At 47.5% G+C, this 20,285-nt stretch overlaps 1 protein-coding gene across 3 annotated transcripts in view; it reads left to right on the forward strand.

Moving 5' to 3' along the window:
• The window catches only part of LOC144945028 (ephrin type-A receptor 4-like), a 105,789-nt gene that overhangs the window by 54,610 nt on the left and 30,894 nt on the right, over positions 1-20,285 (forward strand). For 2 of the 3 annotated variants that reach the window (XM_078873200.1, XM_078873201.1), the window contains exons 6-11: positions 5,190-5,314; positions 7,665-7,827; positions 12,143-12,251; positions 12,663-12,730; positions 14,679-14,804; positions 15,830-16,015. In XM_078873200.1, the coding sequence (XP_078729326.1) occupies positions 5,190-5,314; positions 7,665-7,827; positions 12,143-12,251; positions 12,663-12,730; positions 14,679-14,804; positions 15,830-16,015 (777 nt within the window). Of the gene's footprint in view, positions 1-5,189; positions 5,315-7,664; positions 7,828-12,142; positions 12,252-12,662; positions 12,731-14,678; positions 14,805-15,828; positions 16,016-20,285 lie in introns of those variants that run through there. The other variant, XM_078873202.1, reaches the window with a different exon arrangement.

Consider the following 20,285-nt stretch of genomic DNA (forward strand, 5'->3'; position numbering starts at 1 on the left):
GATGCGCATTGTTTGAAAAAATACAACTCGTGCCTTTGTGTACCCAAGAGTGGAAGATTTCAAAGTGAGTGTTTTGTTTTATTCTGCAAACCAACACAGCGCAATGCAGGCAACCCCCAATCATACACCTGGCCCCAAAACCAGACAGACTCCAATGCAGGCAACTCTCCTCCGTATACCAAGCCTCAAGACCAGACAGACGCTTTGCACTTAAGTGGGGTGTGTAGTGAACCAGACCGTGCTGCCACAGGCTGTACGGCAATGTCGACTTAAGGCGCTGATACTACAGCTGAGCACAGTGCTGCTTGCTCGCTCCAACGCGATGCTTGAACGTGTACAAATGACAAGGCATGGTATTCAGAAAAATGTTCTACATTTTAAGAGTAATATATTTATGTTTCTAGATATATTACCGTCCAAAATGTGCATTGCGTTGTTAATCCCCTGCTGGAGCAAGGTCTTCCAACACCGTGGGAGTCAAATGAGAAGAATGTGTGACCATAATTCACCATGCTGGTCAGTTAAAAAGGGGGGTAGGGAGCCGTGCTACTGGCTGAGGTATCACTAGCCACGGATGTTAGCCGTGACAGGGAATCAAAGACATGCTGCCGAGTCCATAGCGCAGTGCGTTAACCGCTGCGCCACCACTCCGCCCACCTCTGTCGATATATATGACCCATAATGGTATAGTGCAGCATGAAATGCTGTAAGAAAAAAAACACGCCAGTGAATTAGCTCATTGACGTTATACTCTAGCGAAAAGTAACAGCGTAGCATGCGCTAATTACAGTTTTGATAATGCTAATAGCAGTGACTTCTTGCATATTATTGCAGCAACAGTGATTTCAAGTAATGATCAGACATTCCAAAACATAAGGGTATTGCATGCAAGGGAGAGAATATTATTTCGGTCGTGGGAATAAAACACCGGGTATTGATGCGGTTTTCACGAGTCGCCGTTCAGTTTAAGCGCTACAGCTCGTCGTTTGCCAACCTCCTCCTAACCACTCTTCCTGTTATCTGCTTTTCCTATAATCGGCATTAATTGTCCGCGCTCAACTGTTGCGCGTGACGGAGAGATGCATATTTTGGTGTGCAGAGAAGTGCGTCTTAAATAGCGTTAGTCGTGTCGAGGTTAGATACTGGGCATTGTCAGATCAATAAGATGCATTAAGTGGTATTGACCCCAGAGGGCAGATGGGTAAGTCAATCCCGAACTGGGATTAGAACTCGCAACCTTTCAGTTGTTAGGATAGCATGCTGACTGCAGCGACACTTGCCCATATGATCACGAACATCATAATCATCAATAATAGCCATGGTCAATCCACTGCTCGATGAAAGCCTCCCCAAGCCACTACCAGCTCACGCAAACTTACGATGTAACAATCAGCCCAGCGCCCGCACGAGGACCGATCAAATCGCTCCACCGTCACAATGCACATTGTCAGTAGCTAGTTTGTTAGCAAGCACCTATTCAAGCTGCCAGAGCGCAAGAGGTGATGTGTGAGGATGATGGTGATGACGCACTGTACAGTGCGAACTAGAGTACGTATTTCAGGCTGAGTCGACCTATAACAGAGTTGGACCAGCTTAAGATACCTTTTGTATATATGTATGTATGTTGAACTTCTTTCGCACCGTATGTAGCCAGCCATGCTAGTCAGAGGTGTATGGGAAGGACAACAAACTAAACACATGATGGGCATGGCTAGAATTGATTCTAGGTCACCAATATTTTAGAGTAATGTAATCATCACTACATTACTATACTCGCAAAGCAATCCATACCCAAACATTATACAATGAATATATAGTTTGTATCAGAGCAAAAAATGTATCTGGACGTTGAGACACGCATTTTTATTTAAAAAGCGCATTCTGATAATGTCACAATTTCATACAACTGTGCAATGCTGTGTGTCAAGATATAGTTGTGTCTGTCGATCTATCCCCGATGGGAAAAAAAAAAAAACTAATTTTAAAAATTGAAGTAATTATTATTCAAGCGTGGAATCATCTGCCTTCATTGCAACGCACAAGAGAATACAGCTTTCATTCAATGCTGCCAAACTAGACACGCCATCTAATCAGGAATATGGTTTGAAATAATATTAATAATAAGGAAAGAATCCCCGCATTATTATTTGTATTTGAGATTATATTGGGCCGGCATTATTGGACTCCTCCACCTAAGTCGCACCGCACCAAAGGGTAAATGAGTTGGGTGTCAGCTTTCGAGGACACTAGGTCAGTGGACAATTCACAGACGATGACACGTAAAATATTCTTTAGATTGAAAAAGAAAAGGCTCATAAATTCACAAAGAACCCTACCGTGGGCTTATTGCAAAGACTTCTAATAAACCTTACATTTCGTTTGGTGGGAATTGTAAACAAAAAATCCCCAACACTATTTGGCTGGTACATGTTTGTGTATAATTACCACCTGTATATATAAACTACGTGTTTGTGTATACAGGTGGTGCATCGGCCAGTCATCTCAGTCAGTCGACCCGTGGCACCTGGGTCTGTCCCGTGACCTCCTGCGAGTGATCGTTCGATACCTCACGTGGCCTTAAAGTGCACTTAGCCTGGCACAGACGCCGTGGTGACACCACCACTACTTAGTGGCGAATGGTGGTTGTAGTTGTTGATGTACACACATGGGCAGCCGTGGCATAGCGGTTAGCACGCTGCTCTACAAACCCGGCAACCCGCGTCCCATTCCCGCTCACGGCCAACATTAGTGACGATTACCTGAACCGGTCCAGTACCTACCCTAGGTCGACTCAGCCTCAAATGAGTACCTGGTGCGGTGTGTAAACATCGCCACTCTGGAGACAAAGGTGGCTGGGCGTGGAGCTGGCTTCACGCACCCCCTCGTGTGCAGTGCTGCCCTCCATAGGTGCTCGCTAGCAGAACTTGCCCCAACAGTCTGTTACGGCTATGAAGGGGATCTTTATATTCGGTATACACACAGTATATTTAATACATATGTATGCAACATCAAGCAATGGCTATATCAAAGTTGACTATTATGTATGAATAATAACTACATACAGTTACATTGGATTCTAAAGGGTAGTGTTATACCTCAATTGTCCATTATTAGTGTTTGATGTGTTTATTTTTTATCAGATATCCTTTGAAAATACCTTTTTTTCTTTTCACCGGACCACTCATCAATCAAACTACCTGTTAAACAACAAGTTAATGAATCGTAATAGGGTTTTGATAACAGCACTGGGAGGAATGGTGCATTTCAATGTTTTGGCTAACTGGCCTTATATAGAAAAAAATAAAACATGTTATTTTTCAAATAAACCTCCTATTTTATGTACAAGTTCACTGCAGCAGCAAGTTCTAAACCAACGCATTTTCGTCAACGAAAACATACTAAAGAGTCAATCTACATTTGTGAATGTCAGACTGCAACGATTTGCGCTATTAAATTGAAGGTGACTTTCCATAATCAAGAGAGTGTTGAGCCAGTGATAATAACTCCACATTCCTACGGCAGAAACCATGCTGTCATAATAAAACAAAAAAAAGCAACCATTGGCTTCCTACATAGAGGGGTGGTCCATTCAAATGACCAAGGAAAGAAACTGGGTCGAGACAACCTCCAACTGGGATTTAAATCTCTAACCTCCGCATTGTGGCTTTGATCCTCTTGCCTTATGTGCCGAGGGCCACGTTCGCTTCTTGGTGGCACCGTTGTAACACACCGCACTGTGGGAATTTGCTCCATTGTTGGTGATAGAGACATTGGCGTGTTTTTGCCAAAAAAAACGGACATAAAGCAACATTCACCAACACGTGAATTGGGCCATTGATTTACAGATTTTTCACTCAAAGCCCTTACAACCCGCAGGCAACGGAATTCCCTGACTCTACACCAGACTACGTTTCCACATCAGCCAGTCTCCTAGATTTGAATGCACGCATATGCCACAGTCGTACTTCTGTAGTCTGGCCCCAGCATGGAAACGTAGAATTTTAAATTCGGGCTTAGGACTTTCAACAAAGATGAGTGCGGCCCCAATAAAGTTTGAGCCGTAACACAGTCTGAACAATTTGTACCACCTTTTTGACATAATTGGGACAGATAATTACGTAGCCAAGCATAGGTTACTCGGCGCAGCCAATTACGGGATATATCGAACTTGAGGGTACAGAGCCAACCACATGGCACAGCTCAGTATGTGGGACAACAGCCATCCAATTATACAACCACGTGTTCACATCCCTGCCGAGGAACGGCTCACCCATCTTTCTCTCTGAAGTCAGTCACGTGAGCACTGCCTGGGTTGACTGCTCCCTGTCATTGTAATATGGAATTTCAAAAAACACTGAATTGGGACCATCTATACCAGGGGTCGGCAACCTACGGCTCCGGAGCCGCATGCGGCTCTTTACGGGCTGCTTCTTGACGATATGTACGTATGTACAGTATGTACTCAGATGCATTGCGGCTCTTGAAATACTGAATTTTGTACCGAATTGGAAAGAAATGGCTCTTCTTGTTATTTTGGTTGCCGACCCCTGATCTATACCAAAATGCATTACACAATGCTCATTTGAGCATTTTTGTTTTCCCTTTGATTTAGTCGTAAGCATAATGCCGCGCTATTAGACATTGTGGATTGCACGCGAAGTAATATTTATTATTTGGCCAATGGCAATGATGGTGATGATACCGTCAATGATGATTATGATGCTGATGATTATATTGCCACTGAGTACAATAATAACGATTGTGGAAAATATAACAATATGATTTCATATCACTATGCAGTGCACATACTAAGCCCCGTCCAAACATGTGAAAGTCAAGGTTGCAACCTAATGTAATAAGGCATGTAATGAAATAAGCACCTTGCCTTGGCCATTTCCCCCAGTAATTGATTCAGCACTTCTTTATCCTTCACATATTTAGATTGCTCCCAGGGGTAGTGACATCACTTAATTCGTTTATAAGTCTTCCTTGCTTGCCATGTTGGTGTTTAGCCAAATGTATACTCACTACTAATGTACGGTGAGCCCATCACAAAAGCATACACACACACGCACACACGCACACACACACACACGCACACACGCACACATGCACACACGCACACACGCACAGCTGATTAAAGATGTATGTACTTATAGTGTCAATGCTTGTCCTGGGATTGTTTGCAGCACCATCGCCCATCACAGACGTCCAGAAGGGTCTCATCTCGGAAGATGCAATCATTTTAAACTGGGCCGAACCCAAGCAGCCCAATGGAATCATTCTGGACTACGAGGTCAAATACTATGAGAAGGTATGAAAGTCTTACAATTTTGGAATGTATTGTATATATATAAATGAATATATGTGTGTGTGTCAAGTGATGGAGCATTGGTTTGCGCAGCTGCTTTATGAACCCGGCAACCCGAGTTTGATTCTCACTCAGAGCCAACACCAGTGGTGATTAACTAGACCCGATATGATTTCCCAAGGCCAACGCAGCCTTTAATTGGTACCTGGTGTGATACGTAAACATCGCCACTCGGTAGACAAAGGTTGCCCAGCGTAGTGCTGGCCACCCGCCCCCTCGTGTGCCGTTCTGGCTTCCATAGTTGCTCGCTAACAGCACTTGCCCCAATAATCTGTTGAGGCTCAATGGGGGAAACTCTGTCTTTGCGTTCGAAAGTGGAGCGCAGTAGAGTTAGCACAATGCGCTGTGAACCCGGTGACCCGAGTTCAACTCATGGCCATGGCTTACATGAGTTACGATTACCTGAACCGGTAGTGGGCCTCCCATAGTTCTACTCAATCTTTAATGAGTACCTGGTATGGTCATACTATGCTTTATTGTGCCGTGCCAGCCTTCATAGATGCTCGTTCATCAGTACTTGCCAACAAAAGTATGTTCATGCTTTCAGAGGGGTGATCATTGTTTTTTTGTGTTTCATATGTATAGTTTAAGTTTAAAAGTATCAACATACCAGGTTACACCTTAGCAGTTTAATAATGTCAGCTTGTCACGAGTTTATCACGTAACTGTAATATCATACATTCATTCTGGTTGCCTTTGATCAGACTATAATTAGTTGGTTGTGGTGTATAAACTATGTAATAAGCAGTCACATGTTAATTAACGACAGGAATGGGGTTACTGGTCTCTGGTCTGGTTGTGGTAGATCTATAATTGTTTGAACTAGCGTTTCGAATCAACAAGCATTTCAAACTGGCATATTACAGAGAAATATGCGCAATTCAATAATGGTAATGAATATTACAAGAATTCAAATGCCTAGGAAGGCCTCACTGAGTTTGAGGCATCTTTTTTCAAAAAAATTCTGCTCTGGGAAGTGTGGCCAATACCATTTTTTTATTGCATTATTTTGCGCGTGTGGTATAAAACCAAAGTCCTCAAGATGCAGCCCTACCAGTGCTTGCTTATGCCATGGTGGCGAGATGTTAACTACCTTGCCTGATATACAGGAGGTCATGGGTTCAATCCCGACCTTGACACCTGTATATTTGGAGTTTGCATGTTCTCCCCGTGGTCACATGGATTTTTCTCCGGGTCTTCCAATTTTTTCCCCTCCACATTTAGAATCATGCCTTCAGAGTATTTGGCTGGTATACATTTCCACACGATAAGCCACTGGGTTGAGCTATCATTTGCGGCCAGGTTGCTTCTGAAAAAAGAGCTACATAACTCAGCATTTCCACTTGTTTCGCGGGTTCAGCAGTTCCACTGCTGGATTAATTTTTCCGCCCGACGACGACCGCTTGTGTTGCGATCGAAACGTCGTGATGTATTATTTCATTTCCTTTTATTTTTCTACCTACGTGACTTTGTCGAAAGAACCAAAGAATATGGATCCCTGCAGTCACGAAAGCTTCAAATCAAGATTAGAGTCCTGATAGACGATATTGGGCCTGCTCTTCCAAGCCGGCCAGACGTCTTGCAGGGAGGTGGGAGTCCCAGAGCTTTGGCCCCTGGCATATGCGACTTGCCAGTCGACAAACTGTGCTGCGCACGTGTTTTGTTTTGCTCGTGGATGGACACAGTCAGGGTGAATTATGAAACCCACCCCATTGTTTCAACTTCCGCGCCAGGAGATGGAAGCGAACCGGCAACCTCTAAATTTCACGTTGAGTGCGCTCACGATTAAATCAAGGCAGCATCCCTATTAATATATATCTATATTTACTTCTGAGAACAAGATCTTTAAACACTGTGCAGTGGCCCCTTCAGCTTACACATCTTTCATGTCACCGCTGTGCACTGTCTAAACAACGCTAGGAAGAATCCGTAATAACAGACCCATTGTGAGATCATGGCTTGCGACGTTTAGAAAGCAAAGCAGCGCGTGTAATGCACTGCATTCCCCAAGCCCGTCATTCGCCCCTCGTGTGTATACATACATATGAGGACATCGATAGAGGCCACTCGTTCAAATAACGGTGTCTCGTAAAGCGCCTTGCCGAGTTTGTTCCAGGACAAATGTCAAGTGCATTTGGAGGGGAATGGTGGAACGATCGGCACGCCCCCCCCCCCTCCCCAAAAAACACCTCTCTGCATCGGTGAGGACAAGGCTCCTGGTGCACGCCGTGACTCCCACCCTGTGTCCCCCCCCCCCCCCGCCTCCTATGTCGCCTTCTGCCGGACCCGCAAGGACCAGAAGGAGAGTAAGTACACGACGCTGCGCTCCAACGTCACGAGCACCACCATCACGGGGCTCAAGCCGGCCGTGGTGTACGCGCTGCAGATCCGCGCGCGTACCGCCGCCGGCTACGGAGACTACAGCCCCGCCGTCGAGTTCAAGACGTCCCCCGACTGTGAGCGGCGCAAGCGCCCCCGTGGCACGAGCGCACGCACGAGCGCACGCACGAGCGCACGCACGCACGAGCGCACGCACGAGCGCACGCACGCACGAGCGCACGCACGCACGAGCGCACGCACGCGCGGGCACAGATCTCGCCGCCCTCCCCGCGCGCGGCCTACATATCTCTCATCCCACCGCTGTGCACTTGCCTAGACAACGCCGGCAGAATGGGCGGTAACCGACCCGTTGTGTCAATATTAATGGAATCGCGGACGTTCAGAAAGCAAAGCAGCGTGGGTCTCCACGGTACGCACGTGTGTAAACGCACCGCGTTCTCCAGGCGTGCGTTCTCCGCGCACGCTTCTCGGTGAAAGTGCCGGCAGTGGGCACCTATGGAGGCGGAACGGTGCACGGGTCAGTTGCGTGGAGTCGGCTTGCGAGAGGCCTAGCATCTGGGATCGTCGAGTCGACCCGTGGGGGTGGCGGTAGGCCGAAGACGAGTTCAGATAATTGCCACTGATGTTGGCCGTGAGCGGGAATTGAACTCGGGGGTCGACGGGTTCGTAGCGCAGCGCAGGGGGAGGGGCTGGGGGGCGATTTTAAGTTGGGCAGTGTGAGGAAACAAGCGTAAAGAGAAGCGTTTTGACCTGCAATATGCTGGTCGTGCACAGTACAGATGGGATGACACAGTGTGTGTGTATGCACGATCACATGTTCACACGCGTGCATACACTCGCACTGACACGTATTGCGACATACACACACAGCAAGTATTGTTCAATGCTCATCAAACTGATTTTCTCTAATTTGATGTGCGTGGTCTTGGCTGAAGCGCATAGATTCCATCCCTGATTTTTTTTTTTACATTCTGAACACTTTTTTTTTACATTCTTGCTTCAACTAAAAATGTAATACAAGTTGTGCCGTGTATAAGAACCGTGCTCTAAACAACTTTCCAAGCTCATAATATCCAAAGTAAATATACAGTGGCCCCATACATATATTAAGCAATTTGTTTAAAATGTTTCCCATCTGATCAATTCCACATGGTTGCAAAAACCAATGCCCTTGAAAATTATACAGACGCTGTCGTACTAGGCAAAGGCTCACCGATCAAATAAAGACTTTATTTGATAAAGTCCCTGTAAGATAGTTTAGTGTTTGCTCGATACAGACGTTGGTACAATGTAATTACATTAGTGTTTGCTTGTGACGCTGATTCATGCCGGCAAAGCAGGTTGTTCGAAATTGTGAGCAAGACGTATGGGAACGGTCACCTAAGTCACCGCTAATGGTGAAAGTGTTGAGTCTTTCACAACGGACACCGGCGGGCACGTTTTATAAAAAAAAAAAGTGACAGCGCTGTGAAGATAGCGCTCGTGTCGATGAAGTGCCGTTCACGCCGTGTCCCGTGGCTGTAAGTGTGCTTCGAGTACGGTGGCAACAACGCAGTGTGAGGTTGCATTCGCATCTCAATTCATAATACAGTTTTTTTTTTATTGGGGGGGGGGGTTAGATCACCTAAATAATAATGTGTCGTTAAACCCGCCACCACCCGACACAGCCAATTAGTGAGTTTGTGTCACGTAAGCAGAACGTGCCAATTCGTTACTGGTACAGCACACCGGTGTGTTGGAGAGCAAACCCACAACATTTACAATCCGAGGACGACGTTTCGCCAGTGATTAACAACTGGCTGCCGCCTGATGATGCCAGTTGTAATTACTGGCGAAACACCGCTTAACGGCCACATTTATATCCACGTGATCGAACCCAAGAAAAAAAAAACCTGCATTGTAGATGATATTGGTCGCGAAAGCCGACTACGCGTTAAACTGACATCTCAGTTCGCCAATTTGCCAGAATTCATCATCGTCGTCATGGCCATAATCCCCCTCTTCAGTTGTTTCCTTGGAGCCTTGACGCAAAGTGGCTGACCTAAGGGTCATGAACCGCAGTTGGCAAAAAAAAAAAAACGAATGTGAGGAGACAGTGGCTAACAAAACCGTCACGATGGCGTTACTTGACTTGTCAAATTGGCCGATCATTTGCATTATGAACCGCAGTGTCTCATGCCGAAGAAGAGCAGTGGTCACAAGGTTTGGAGATCGTGGTACGATGAGTCACTCAGATGTAATGTAACCTTGTATATAGATGTACGCTCAAATGCTGGTGCATTTTCATGAAAGCGCGCTCAAAATATACAGGTATAAAATTTCATTTGCATGTAATGGTTATTACACAAGTACGCTCATTGTGAGGGTAATAATATTCAAAAAGTTGTCATGAATGTGAATACGAAAAAAAAATAACCTTAAAAACTTTTAGACCGACAATTATATATTCCTACTGCAGGGTTTACCCGCTGATCCCAAGGCGTAATGAGGAATTCATCACACGGATGTGAACAAATTGAGTGCAAGCTTCTATTCCACACTATCTCCTGTATCGATGTGAACTTTCGCGTGCTGTAGTGGTTTGCGAATAGAGCGAGAACACTGCCGTGAGGATCACCCAGGCCAAACGCGTCGATAGACACAGGATTGCTGCAAATATTGTTGGGCGGAGATGCAAAGTGGAGGGGGGGGGGATCAATAGATGCCGAGGGGCGAATCTTTGTTTCCCCCAGGCCATGTTCTATCCGACGCACACCGATGCGGAACTGCGGGCGCGTTTGCGATTGGTCAACAGCTTCTGCTGCCGCATATCCTCGCAACAATGCAATGAACGAGAGGAGATGTGGATGGTGATGATGATGATGAGCGTTCCGGAAGGAAACCGGGACTCAGGCCACGTGGCAGAGAAAGAAAGATGCTTGCTCGATGGACGTTGAATGAACGGGGAGGGAAAGCCGTACAGTGGAATGAAGAGGAAATCTCCAAGATATTGGATAAAGTGAACGAATTTGGAGTCCAATGCCACTGGGCAGATGACTCAAGTGAAGTTCTGGATGCACTGACTGGCACGTTTTTTTCAAGCACGAAACCTATTTAAAATTCGCCAAAAATGTAAAACCAGAGCAGCTCCCTTTTCAAAATCGCATGACGTGGTCCCTTGGCGATCCTGAAGCAGTGGTGGAAATTCCACATTCCTATGGTGGGGGTCATTCTGTCCGGAGCATGACCACTTGCTGACTTACCTCCAAACGTTCACTGCATTTCCATCCAGACTTTTACAATGAAGCCCGAATTTGGGTTGGTGGTGCTAGTTTCGGTGTCTTGCATTGCAATGTTTTGAACGCCTTACCGGTCCATACACACTAAATATTCACAACAAATATTCACAATAAATATTCGCAATAAATATTCGCAATAAACATTCGCAATAAACATTCACAATAAATATTCGCAATAAATATTCGCAATAAATATTCAGCAATAAATATCCACAATAAATATTCACAATAAAGATTCACAATAAGTGGGTGCATACTTGAGGATATCAGGACGAGAAAGAAGGACGGTCTGTATATATATTTTTCATCGCGTTCATTTCGGAGCTCAGTTTAAGTTCCAGGTGGCATTGTGCGGCCGAGCGCTCAGCTCACAATCGGAGGGTTGTGAATTCAAACATCCGGTGGTTGGGGGTTTCGACTCGACCCATCGCCCCTCTGAGTCGTTGACGATACAGGCACCACTTGGTGGGAAGTCAACAGTGGTTGTCTTCCGTGGTGATAACGTTATTGTTGTTGTTGTTGTTCGTGCCTTTTGTTTTGGTGACATTTTCCAATTTTTTTATTAATTTGTTTATTCATTTTAGATTTTGCTTGGGAGTAGACATTAAATTTGCTTGATAGTGTCTGCATATGGGATTTCGTCCATATATATATTTATTGTCCAGCGTTATGGGATGCTATGACCATGAATGACGCTCTATGCAATGAAAGTATTACTATTGTATAACTCGCCACAAACGGAGATTAATCACAATCTCCACTGCCGACATTCAGAGCACGGCGACACCGAAATTATTTCCGATTATTCGCGAATGCGGTTGCGGTCGCTGGTGACATTCGCCGAGCTCACGAGGCGTCACGAGCGTTTCATTTCGGTGGGCCAAACGCTGGCTGTGGGGCGCGCATCGCCCAAGTGAAGTGAGCACGTCGCCAGAAAAAAATTTAGCGGGCGTTCCGGTCATTAGGAGCTGCCGCGAGCAGCTAAGCGCACGGCACGACGCATCGCGCCCACCAAACAAAGGGTGGCAGCAGCTATAGCGTTGGATGGAATTTGTTAAGCGGTGCGTGTGCGTGCACGCGCGTGTGTGTGCGCGCGCGTGCGTGTTTATTTTGCCCTGTTATGAAAGGAGTATTTGATGTGCTTTCCCAACAGACGTCGCCTCTCCGAGCGAACAGAAGCAGGACACCCTCATCTGGGCATTTGTGTTTGCCGTCATAGTCGTGCTCCTACTCATCACCGCTTTTTTCATCATCAAAAGGAGGTAATAAGCAAGGGCACCGGGGCGAGCTCTTCTGCTCTCTCGCCGCACAAACAAATTCGTTTTTGCCGTTCCCCTCCCTTTCATCTGAGCCGCCTGTGTGCACGCACGCACACGCGCACACGCGCGTGTTCATTTAATGCCGCGCGTCCGTGCATGCTCCTCTTTGCATAATGGGTCCAATTCTCATTTTGTGTGGTCCACTGTTTATTTTGTGGCATAAATAGGCAATCTCACTTGAAGTTGATTAGAGATCGTACCATCACAGAGCACACATTGGCTTTTTAACGCGTTTATTTTTATGTAATTTTCTCCTTTTTTCGACCTCCAAAAAATAAAATAATAAAGTGCGCGTGTGCGACCGCGTTGCGTCGAGTTGAATTGTTGCATGCGTCACGCTTCCTCTCGTTTAAGGAGGTGCGGCTACAGCAAAGCGAAGCAGGATTATGATGAGGAGAAAACACGCTTCCATAGCGGCCACGGTAACCACACCGCCTCCACACCCACGCACACCACACCGCCTCTCTCGCCTTCACACCCACGCACACCACACCGCCTCCACACCCACGCACACCACACCGCCTCTCTCGCCTCCACACCCACGCACACCACACCGCCTCCACACCCACGCACACCACACCGCCTCTCTCGCCTCCACACCCACGCACACCACACCGCCTCCACACCCACGCACACCACACCGCCTCTCTCGCCTCCACACCCACACACACCACACCGCCTCCACACCCACGCACACCACACCGCCTCTCTCGCCTCCACACCCACGCACACCACACCGCCTCCACACCCACGCACACCACACCGCCTCTCTCGCCTCCACACCCACGCACACCACACCGCCTCCACACCCAAGCACACCACACCGCCTCTCTCGGCTCCACACCCACGCACATCACACCGCCTCTCTCGCCTCCACACCCACGCACACCACACCGCCTCCACACCCACGCACACCACACCGCCTCTCTCGGCTCCACACCCACGCACACCACACCGCTTCTCTCGCCTTCACACCCACGCACACCACACCGCCTCCACACCCACGCACACCACACCGCCTCTCTCGGCTCCACACCCACGCACACCACACCGCCTCTCTCGCCTCCACACCCACGCACACCACACTGCGTATGCCACCACTCTCAAGCAGCGCGAACGCTCTTCCCAGGCATATTTTGTTGAACTTGAAACTCGGCGACGGCGTAATGCACCGGCAACTTGGATACATACCCTTGATGGCTGTGATATATAAATATATACCATGTTTGCGTATATAACACATGTCATCACCAAAACAGTTTTGTTCGCCAATCCAAAGCATGCCATTTAGTCAACACGGCCCGTGACGTGCCACCTTCAAAGCGGAGCCTCCCCACCCCACCCCCCAAATCAACGACACCGGACTCAGCACGTCACTTTCACACACACAGACACATGCCACGGCTGTCAGTGGCAGGGGTGGAGAAGTGTGACTTCCCGCCGCGAAGCCGTAGTGTGGATGATGTGTGGCACACTCGGAGGGGGGTGGTGGGGTGTGAAGCTGCCCTGCCATGCGCTTGTCCTGTCAAGGGCGCTGCAGTGGCTAGGAGATGTTCGCCACCTCGCACTGGTATACAAGAGGTTCGTGGGTTCGATCCCGACCCTGACGACACCTACACATTTAGAGTGTGCATGTGTTCCCCGTGGTCGCGCGGATTTTATATCCAGGTCCTCCGGTTTTGTCGCTCCACGTGTAGAATCGATGTGCTTTCGGAGTATTTGGCTGAATGGAAGTCTTTACGTTTTGATGTGTGCGTTGCATTCACGAACAATGAGAAATTCAAAGAAGTTGTTGTTACATGGAACTATCTTTCTGATGCAAAGAGCATGGGCTCAGGCTGATGTCCATTCGTTGTCCTAAGCGATCCATTGCTGGTGCTAAGCCAATGGTGACAATTCCACATTACTATGTCAGAGACTATCTCTCCGCAGAACAACCAATGTTGACTTCCCAAAGTGGTTCGAATATAGCACGTGCTATTTACACTCTATCCAACTACCTGTTATATATTTTCTAAAGAGGCATTGCATAATAAGTCAGAGCAATGGCCCAATGATGACAAATGAGACGAACCATATGGAATTAGAATACAATTGCACGATTTCTCTTCTTAGTAAACTTTCTGGGAAAAGAAGTTCTCTTTCCGTACTGGGAGGATAATCCTTAGTGGCACAAAAGCTGCTGCAAAGGAAAGTAATTGGTTCAGAGATGACGAATGATCGGACACAAAAAAAAGTATTTGTTTACGTGCAAATTTGTAGTGTTGTCTGGGTGTGTGTGTGTGATTATTGTTTTTTTACCTGTGCATAATAAATGTCATCCGTGGGCTTGTGCCTAGCCTGGGTAATTTGTCACTTTGTCGTCCACAGTGAAACTGCCGGGCTTGAAGATGTACATAGACCCGCACACATACGAGGACCCCAACCAGGCGGTGCACGAGTTTGCGAAGGAAATTGATGCCTCGTGCGTCAAAATCGAACGAGTTATCGGAGCGGGTGAGACTCTCGATTATAAACCGTGTCCGCGTTGCCCCGTACCTCGTGGTCCCGATGCCCGTCGCGGGATCGTCACACCCAAGCGGCGGGGCAGGTGGGCTGGGGTAGAGAGCGGTGAGGAGGAATGCGGGGACTAAAATTTCCGCACGGAAGCGGTGATCCAATGCTGGCAGTCAAGGCATAGACGAGCTGTGGGGTAGCACTCATCTCCATGGGTGGTGACCCTGAAGCCACTGGTATTAAATTCACATTTCTATAGCAACGGCCAGTCCCTACGTAATGTGCATTGTAATAATAGCCATACTAGATTAGGTACATCCCTTCTTCACGCGCTGCCGGATGAAGGCCTCCCCACGTCGTGTCAATAATCGCTTTGCATTTCGTTGATGCTGTCCGTAGCCCAAATTTAAACTCTGGGCCGCCGGGTTCGTATCGCGGTGGTTGAATCGACCGGCGCCGCCGTTGCACATCCCACGGTTAACGCTGCTTACGCCTCGAGCTGCTGCGGAAGCTCAAATGCAGACCATGCGCCCATTATAGATAACATCGCCACATTTAACTCGTCCAGTTGAAGCTGGCCGTAGGCACACCTCTCGGAAGCGAGGCCACTCACGCGCGCGCGCGTAACAAAATGTGCTCATGTCAGAGGGCTGCCCCATCACCGTCCCTTCTTTTAGGGTAACGGTGGTCAAACCGGCGTCTTCGCGAGCCACGTGGGGCTCTCACGTCCACCACACGCGGCTCTATAGAAGGGGCATAACGCAGAATGCGCGATCACCGTCGTAGCAAAGAGATGAAGGATGTCCCCCGTGCTGTGCAGAAAGCCGTCTATTGGCTATTTTCAGGTTAGCCACCCCAGTTCCAGGGCAATATAATGACGCGTTACTTGTGAGAACTGCGCTCATATAAGGGTGTGCTTATATCCGGCCTTTGCTATATACACGGTTGTATATAATGACAGTAAGAAAGTGACATCCATGGCATGTGCCACCCACTGTCACCATCGTCGACCCCCTTGGCCGCAGGCGAGTTTGGGGAGGTGTGCAGCGGCTACCTGAAGCACCCGGGCAAGAAGGAGGTGTGCGTGGCCATCAAGACGCTGAAGGCCGGCTACACGGAGCAGCAGCGGCGAGACTTCCTGTGTGAGGCGAGCATCATGGGCCAGTTCGACCACCCCAACATCATCAGGCTGGAGGGGGTCATCACCAAGAGTGAGTTCCACACGATCAAACTTCCCTAAACAAATTTTTTTTTCGCCAAGTAAGGCCCACCGAGCGATATAGGTATTTTTTTTCCAGAATCGTAATATAATCGGAATGTTTATTTATACTGAAGGAATCCGATGAGCTATGCAGCTGTTTTTCACAGATGTCCAGTAGTTTCACGGATGTCCGGTAGTTTCACATTTGCGACCTGGCCACAAGTGAGAGCAGCTCGACGAGGTGGCTTTATCATCGTGTGAAAATGTATCGTAGCCCAATACTTGATTCTAAATGTGGAGGGAAAAACCCGAGGACCCGGAGAAAAATCCACGCGACCACGAGGGGAACATGCAAACTCCAAATATATAGATGTGAGGGATCTGGATCTAACCCACAACCTTATGTAGGCGAGGTAATTACCATATTGCCATCGTGACACCCCAACCAATCAATCAAACAGATTCTAGACAAGGAAGAACAAACACATGCACATGTATGAATTATGGTGGATAAATTTGATGGCATCTGTACAATGGCAGCATATTCACACCAAATTGCTGTTATGTCTGTCCAGATTTAGATTGGTATAATTGTACCCTTTCGTTTGTGGGATTTTCTTGAGGTACTCCAGTTGAATCGCATGCACGTTCATGAAATGGACAAACTTTCCAATGCAGGACCCTTGATGACAAAAATATTGAGACTCAAAGTCGCCCCTGTTGTTAGTTCTAGTGGTTTCATTTAACCTCATAGTTGTAGTTCTAGAACTAATATGCTGAAGGCCGGCTACACCTACTGGACATCTGTGTATTTCTACAACGATGATGATGATTACCATGTTGACAACATCATTATGAAGCCACTTTCAATCTAGTCCTGCACCCAAATGCATTACTATAACCGCTTTGGTTCTGCAGTATAATTGCTTACCCCTTGATGTGCACCGTGCATCTCATGTTTTTTTTGTGCCCCAGTGATTCATCCATCACGTGTCCTCCGTGTGCCACTCCATCGCCAGTGTTGTCCACTGCTTGCCGTCCCCTGCAGTGGGTGTTGTGTTTTGTATTTCTGTTCACTAAACATCCCATGCTGCTGTCCCCTTCCCGTCTTACAATTAGGCCCGGATCGTGATCCGTTTTCCTTTGTGTACATTTCGTTGTTGGTGCCATCCTGTTTGTCACTTTGGTTTACTGTACGAAAACATAACAGCGGTCGGGTTTCAATAGCTGAGTCATCAGGCAGCGGGAAGGAAGTGATGGTGAGGTGTGGCATTATTAACAGGATTGCTGCCCATGATTGCCGTACTTGCGTGTAATTGCCCATGCTTTCAATATGTTATGCAATGGCTGCCGCTGCCTGCCAACGGATCGCTTTACAGTTTACTCATTTAAAATCACGCGCGGGCTCCTTTACCGCGCGTGATGCGAATATGTGGAACGAGGCCACCCTGTGCCAGAGGTCGCAAACGGGTTTTGATTCCTTACCCGTACCCGTTCCCGGCCGCACCAGGGTCGCAAACGGGTACCTGTACCCGTACTCGGCCGTACCCGTACCCTACCTGTAACCGGCCGGGTACGGGTAGGGTACGGGTATCGGGTACCTGATTGCGACCTCTGGGATGAAGCCATGTTGCAGGCACGGGTGGGTTGATTCTAGGAACTTGAATTGTGAGAAGAGACAAGACGTTGGGAAATTAGTGACAAACAGTTACTCACCAGTGACTCACGGTCTACCCGTACCCGTAGCCGGCCGCACCAGGGTCGCAAACGGGTACCCGTACCCGGCCGGGTACGGGTAGCCGGGTATCGGGTAGGGTACTGGTATCGGGTACCCGGTTGCGACCTCTGCCCTGTGCATGAAATGTATCTTTTCCTTAACCTCCAACCCTTGATGAAAGTGCACCACATCAGCAGAACTGTAAGGCTCTAAAGGCGTTGTCCTCTGCCAGCCGGTGACCATTACCACAACCAAGTTTACCCAACGAAAGAAAGTTACTTTGAAAGTTATGGATCACACTCCCCAGACTTTTCTTATTTATGGAAAACTACCCCCGCTACAAAATTGATGGAGAGTTTTCCAAATTTGTACAGATCCCATTAAATTATCAAAGTGAAAATGTTATTTTTGTGTTTTTTCTTTGCCAAGACAATTGATCATAGCTGATAATTGACGGTACAATAGTTCCCCAGATATTTCCAGTCAAAATGAGCCCTTACTCAATGCTGTACAACAACAAACACTCAAGTGAAGTCTATTTGATATAGTCTACACAATTGTATTATCACCATTAGTCATGATCAATCCACTGCTGGATGAAGGCTTCCCCAAGTCCTGTCTCTCAGAGTTCTCCGATACGAATAGTTTAACTGTGCAAAAATGGGCATCACGTACAATGCTATATCGGAATGTTTATTCGTGAAAAGTAACCGGCTAATGAATTCATCTTAAACATTTTTCTGAATTATTAGGAATTACGATCACCCACACAATCTTGCAATGCTACTTTGTCGTTCAGTTGAGTTTTATCACTGCAGAGCACCCGATTAATATTTTCCGCCTTTGTAATTCGATGTCATGGTAGGAATGTTTTTGTACGGGACACTTTTAATTAGTTGCCCGTAAGATGTCTGTTGAGTTAAAGAAGCCTTCAATGGGTTGTGTGGACGAACAAGGGGACACTTCAGTGCATATTGCCGGCTTGAGAGCATTGGCTGAACTTCAGCAAGTGATCCCACCCCCACAATCTCAACTTGGCCAAATTCCCATCTCTCTGCATAAGGGAGCATTCTCTAATGAGACCTAATAAGTTGTGCACACCAAGTGTTTGTGTGTGCGCGCGGCGCTGAATGATGGTGTCCCAGGCTAGCAGACCGAGAGATGCAATCCCGGCAAGTCGGGGTTTGAGACCTGCTGTCGCGCGCTAGCTGGCAGTTGGGTTTGCTCCAGTGCAGCTCAAGACGGAAAAAAAACAAAGTGATTAATCTGTGCTTTAAAACTGTTGTGAGAGGCGCCTTTGTTGCCCTCCGTGCGCGCTACGTGCTGCCGTGAACAGAATGCGGCTCCGTGAACCGCACCGTGCTGGAATAGAGAGAAGGGCACCCTTGTTGTTTGTCTTTATCGACGCGGTGTCGGCACGCTCTATCTAATTTACACGACTTTGATGCTCGTACGAAGGGACCGCATACCGAGTCGAGTCGAAACGTCTCTGTGCTCACACACGCGCCCTTGGCCTTGCGGCAGAGACCGTCAGACAACCATTGCTGACTTCTCACGTGTGGATTACTAATTGTTTAACCGTAAAAAAAAGATGATTGGCCGAGTTGCCCCCTGACCGGGCGGCTGCATAACCAGATCGTCGCCACCGAAACAGATTTGCAAGCGAGCGCTTCGCAATCACAAAAAAAGGGTTGTCGTCGAAAACCCAATCAGGAGTTAATTCAGCCCATCATCTCACTAGGGTCGATAAAGTCGCTACCACAATACTGTCTGCCTTAACTTAGGAAGCAGCATTTTCTTTTGTTCTGTATTTCTACTCTCTACTGAGTGACACCTTCCCCTACCCGATCATCATTTAAATTTACAAGTTCATAATAACTTGCTCAATTCAATAAATGTGTTTAATTCTAATCGGCCGCATTGGCCTTATTACTCGATTTGAGGGCCGTATTTTAAATGTGCTCTGCAGCAGTGATTTTTAACAACGTCGTTTTCTCGAACTTCCTCTACTAGATCAGTACCTTCATTAAGGTTGGCTTAGACACGTATTCGGTGAGTCTTAAAGAACGCCAAGTTTTTGAGTCTCTATCATGAAATGAGCAGTGGGTTCAATGTTCATCTCCAATGTAATTTCTGTGCCAGCAGTGTAAATTCCACATTGCTATGGCAGAGGATAGTCGGCGCACAGGCTAATTTAAGAAGGGTCAAGGTGGCTTCACACTGGATCGTTTAAATCCGTGAAGTGAAAATCACGACTTACGTTGCGTGAAGCGTGCTCACATCGCCACGGTTGACCGCGACGCTACGCGTAGCGCAGCGTGCCACCTTCTTGATGACGATCGCTTCATCATCGTGCGATCACCCCTCTTTGCTCCTCCCTAACCCCGATCGACAGGCGGTTTCTCTTGCCGTTCACTTGACGCTCAAAGGCGCAACTTTGTGAACACAGCGCCACGTTAACTCTCCACCTCGGTGACCACGTCACTTAAGTGAGGGCTCCGAGTGGCCATTACAGTGGCCATTACGCTAGGCCACGTGATTTTTGCACGACCCAGCGTGAACC

The sequence above is a fragment of the Lampetra fluviatilis genome, chromosome 36 (assembly GCF_964198595.1).
Source record: "Lampetra fluviatilis chromosome 36, kcLamFluv1.1, whole genome shotgun sequence".
Classification (NCBI taxonomy): Eukaryota; Metazoa; Chordata; class Hyperoartia; order Petromyzontiformes; family Petromyzontidae; genus Lampetra; species Lampetra fluviatilis.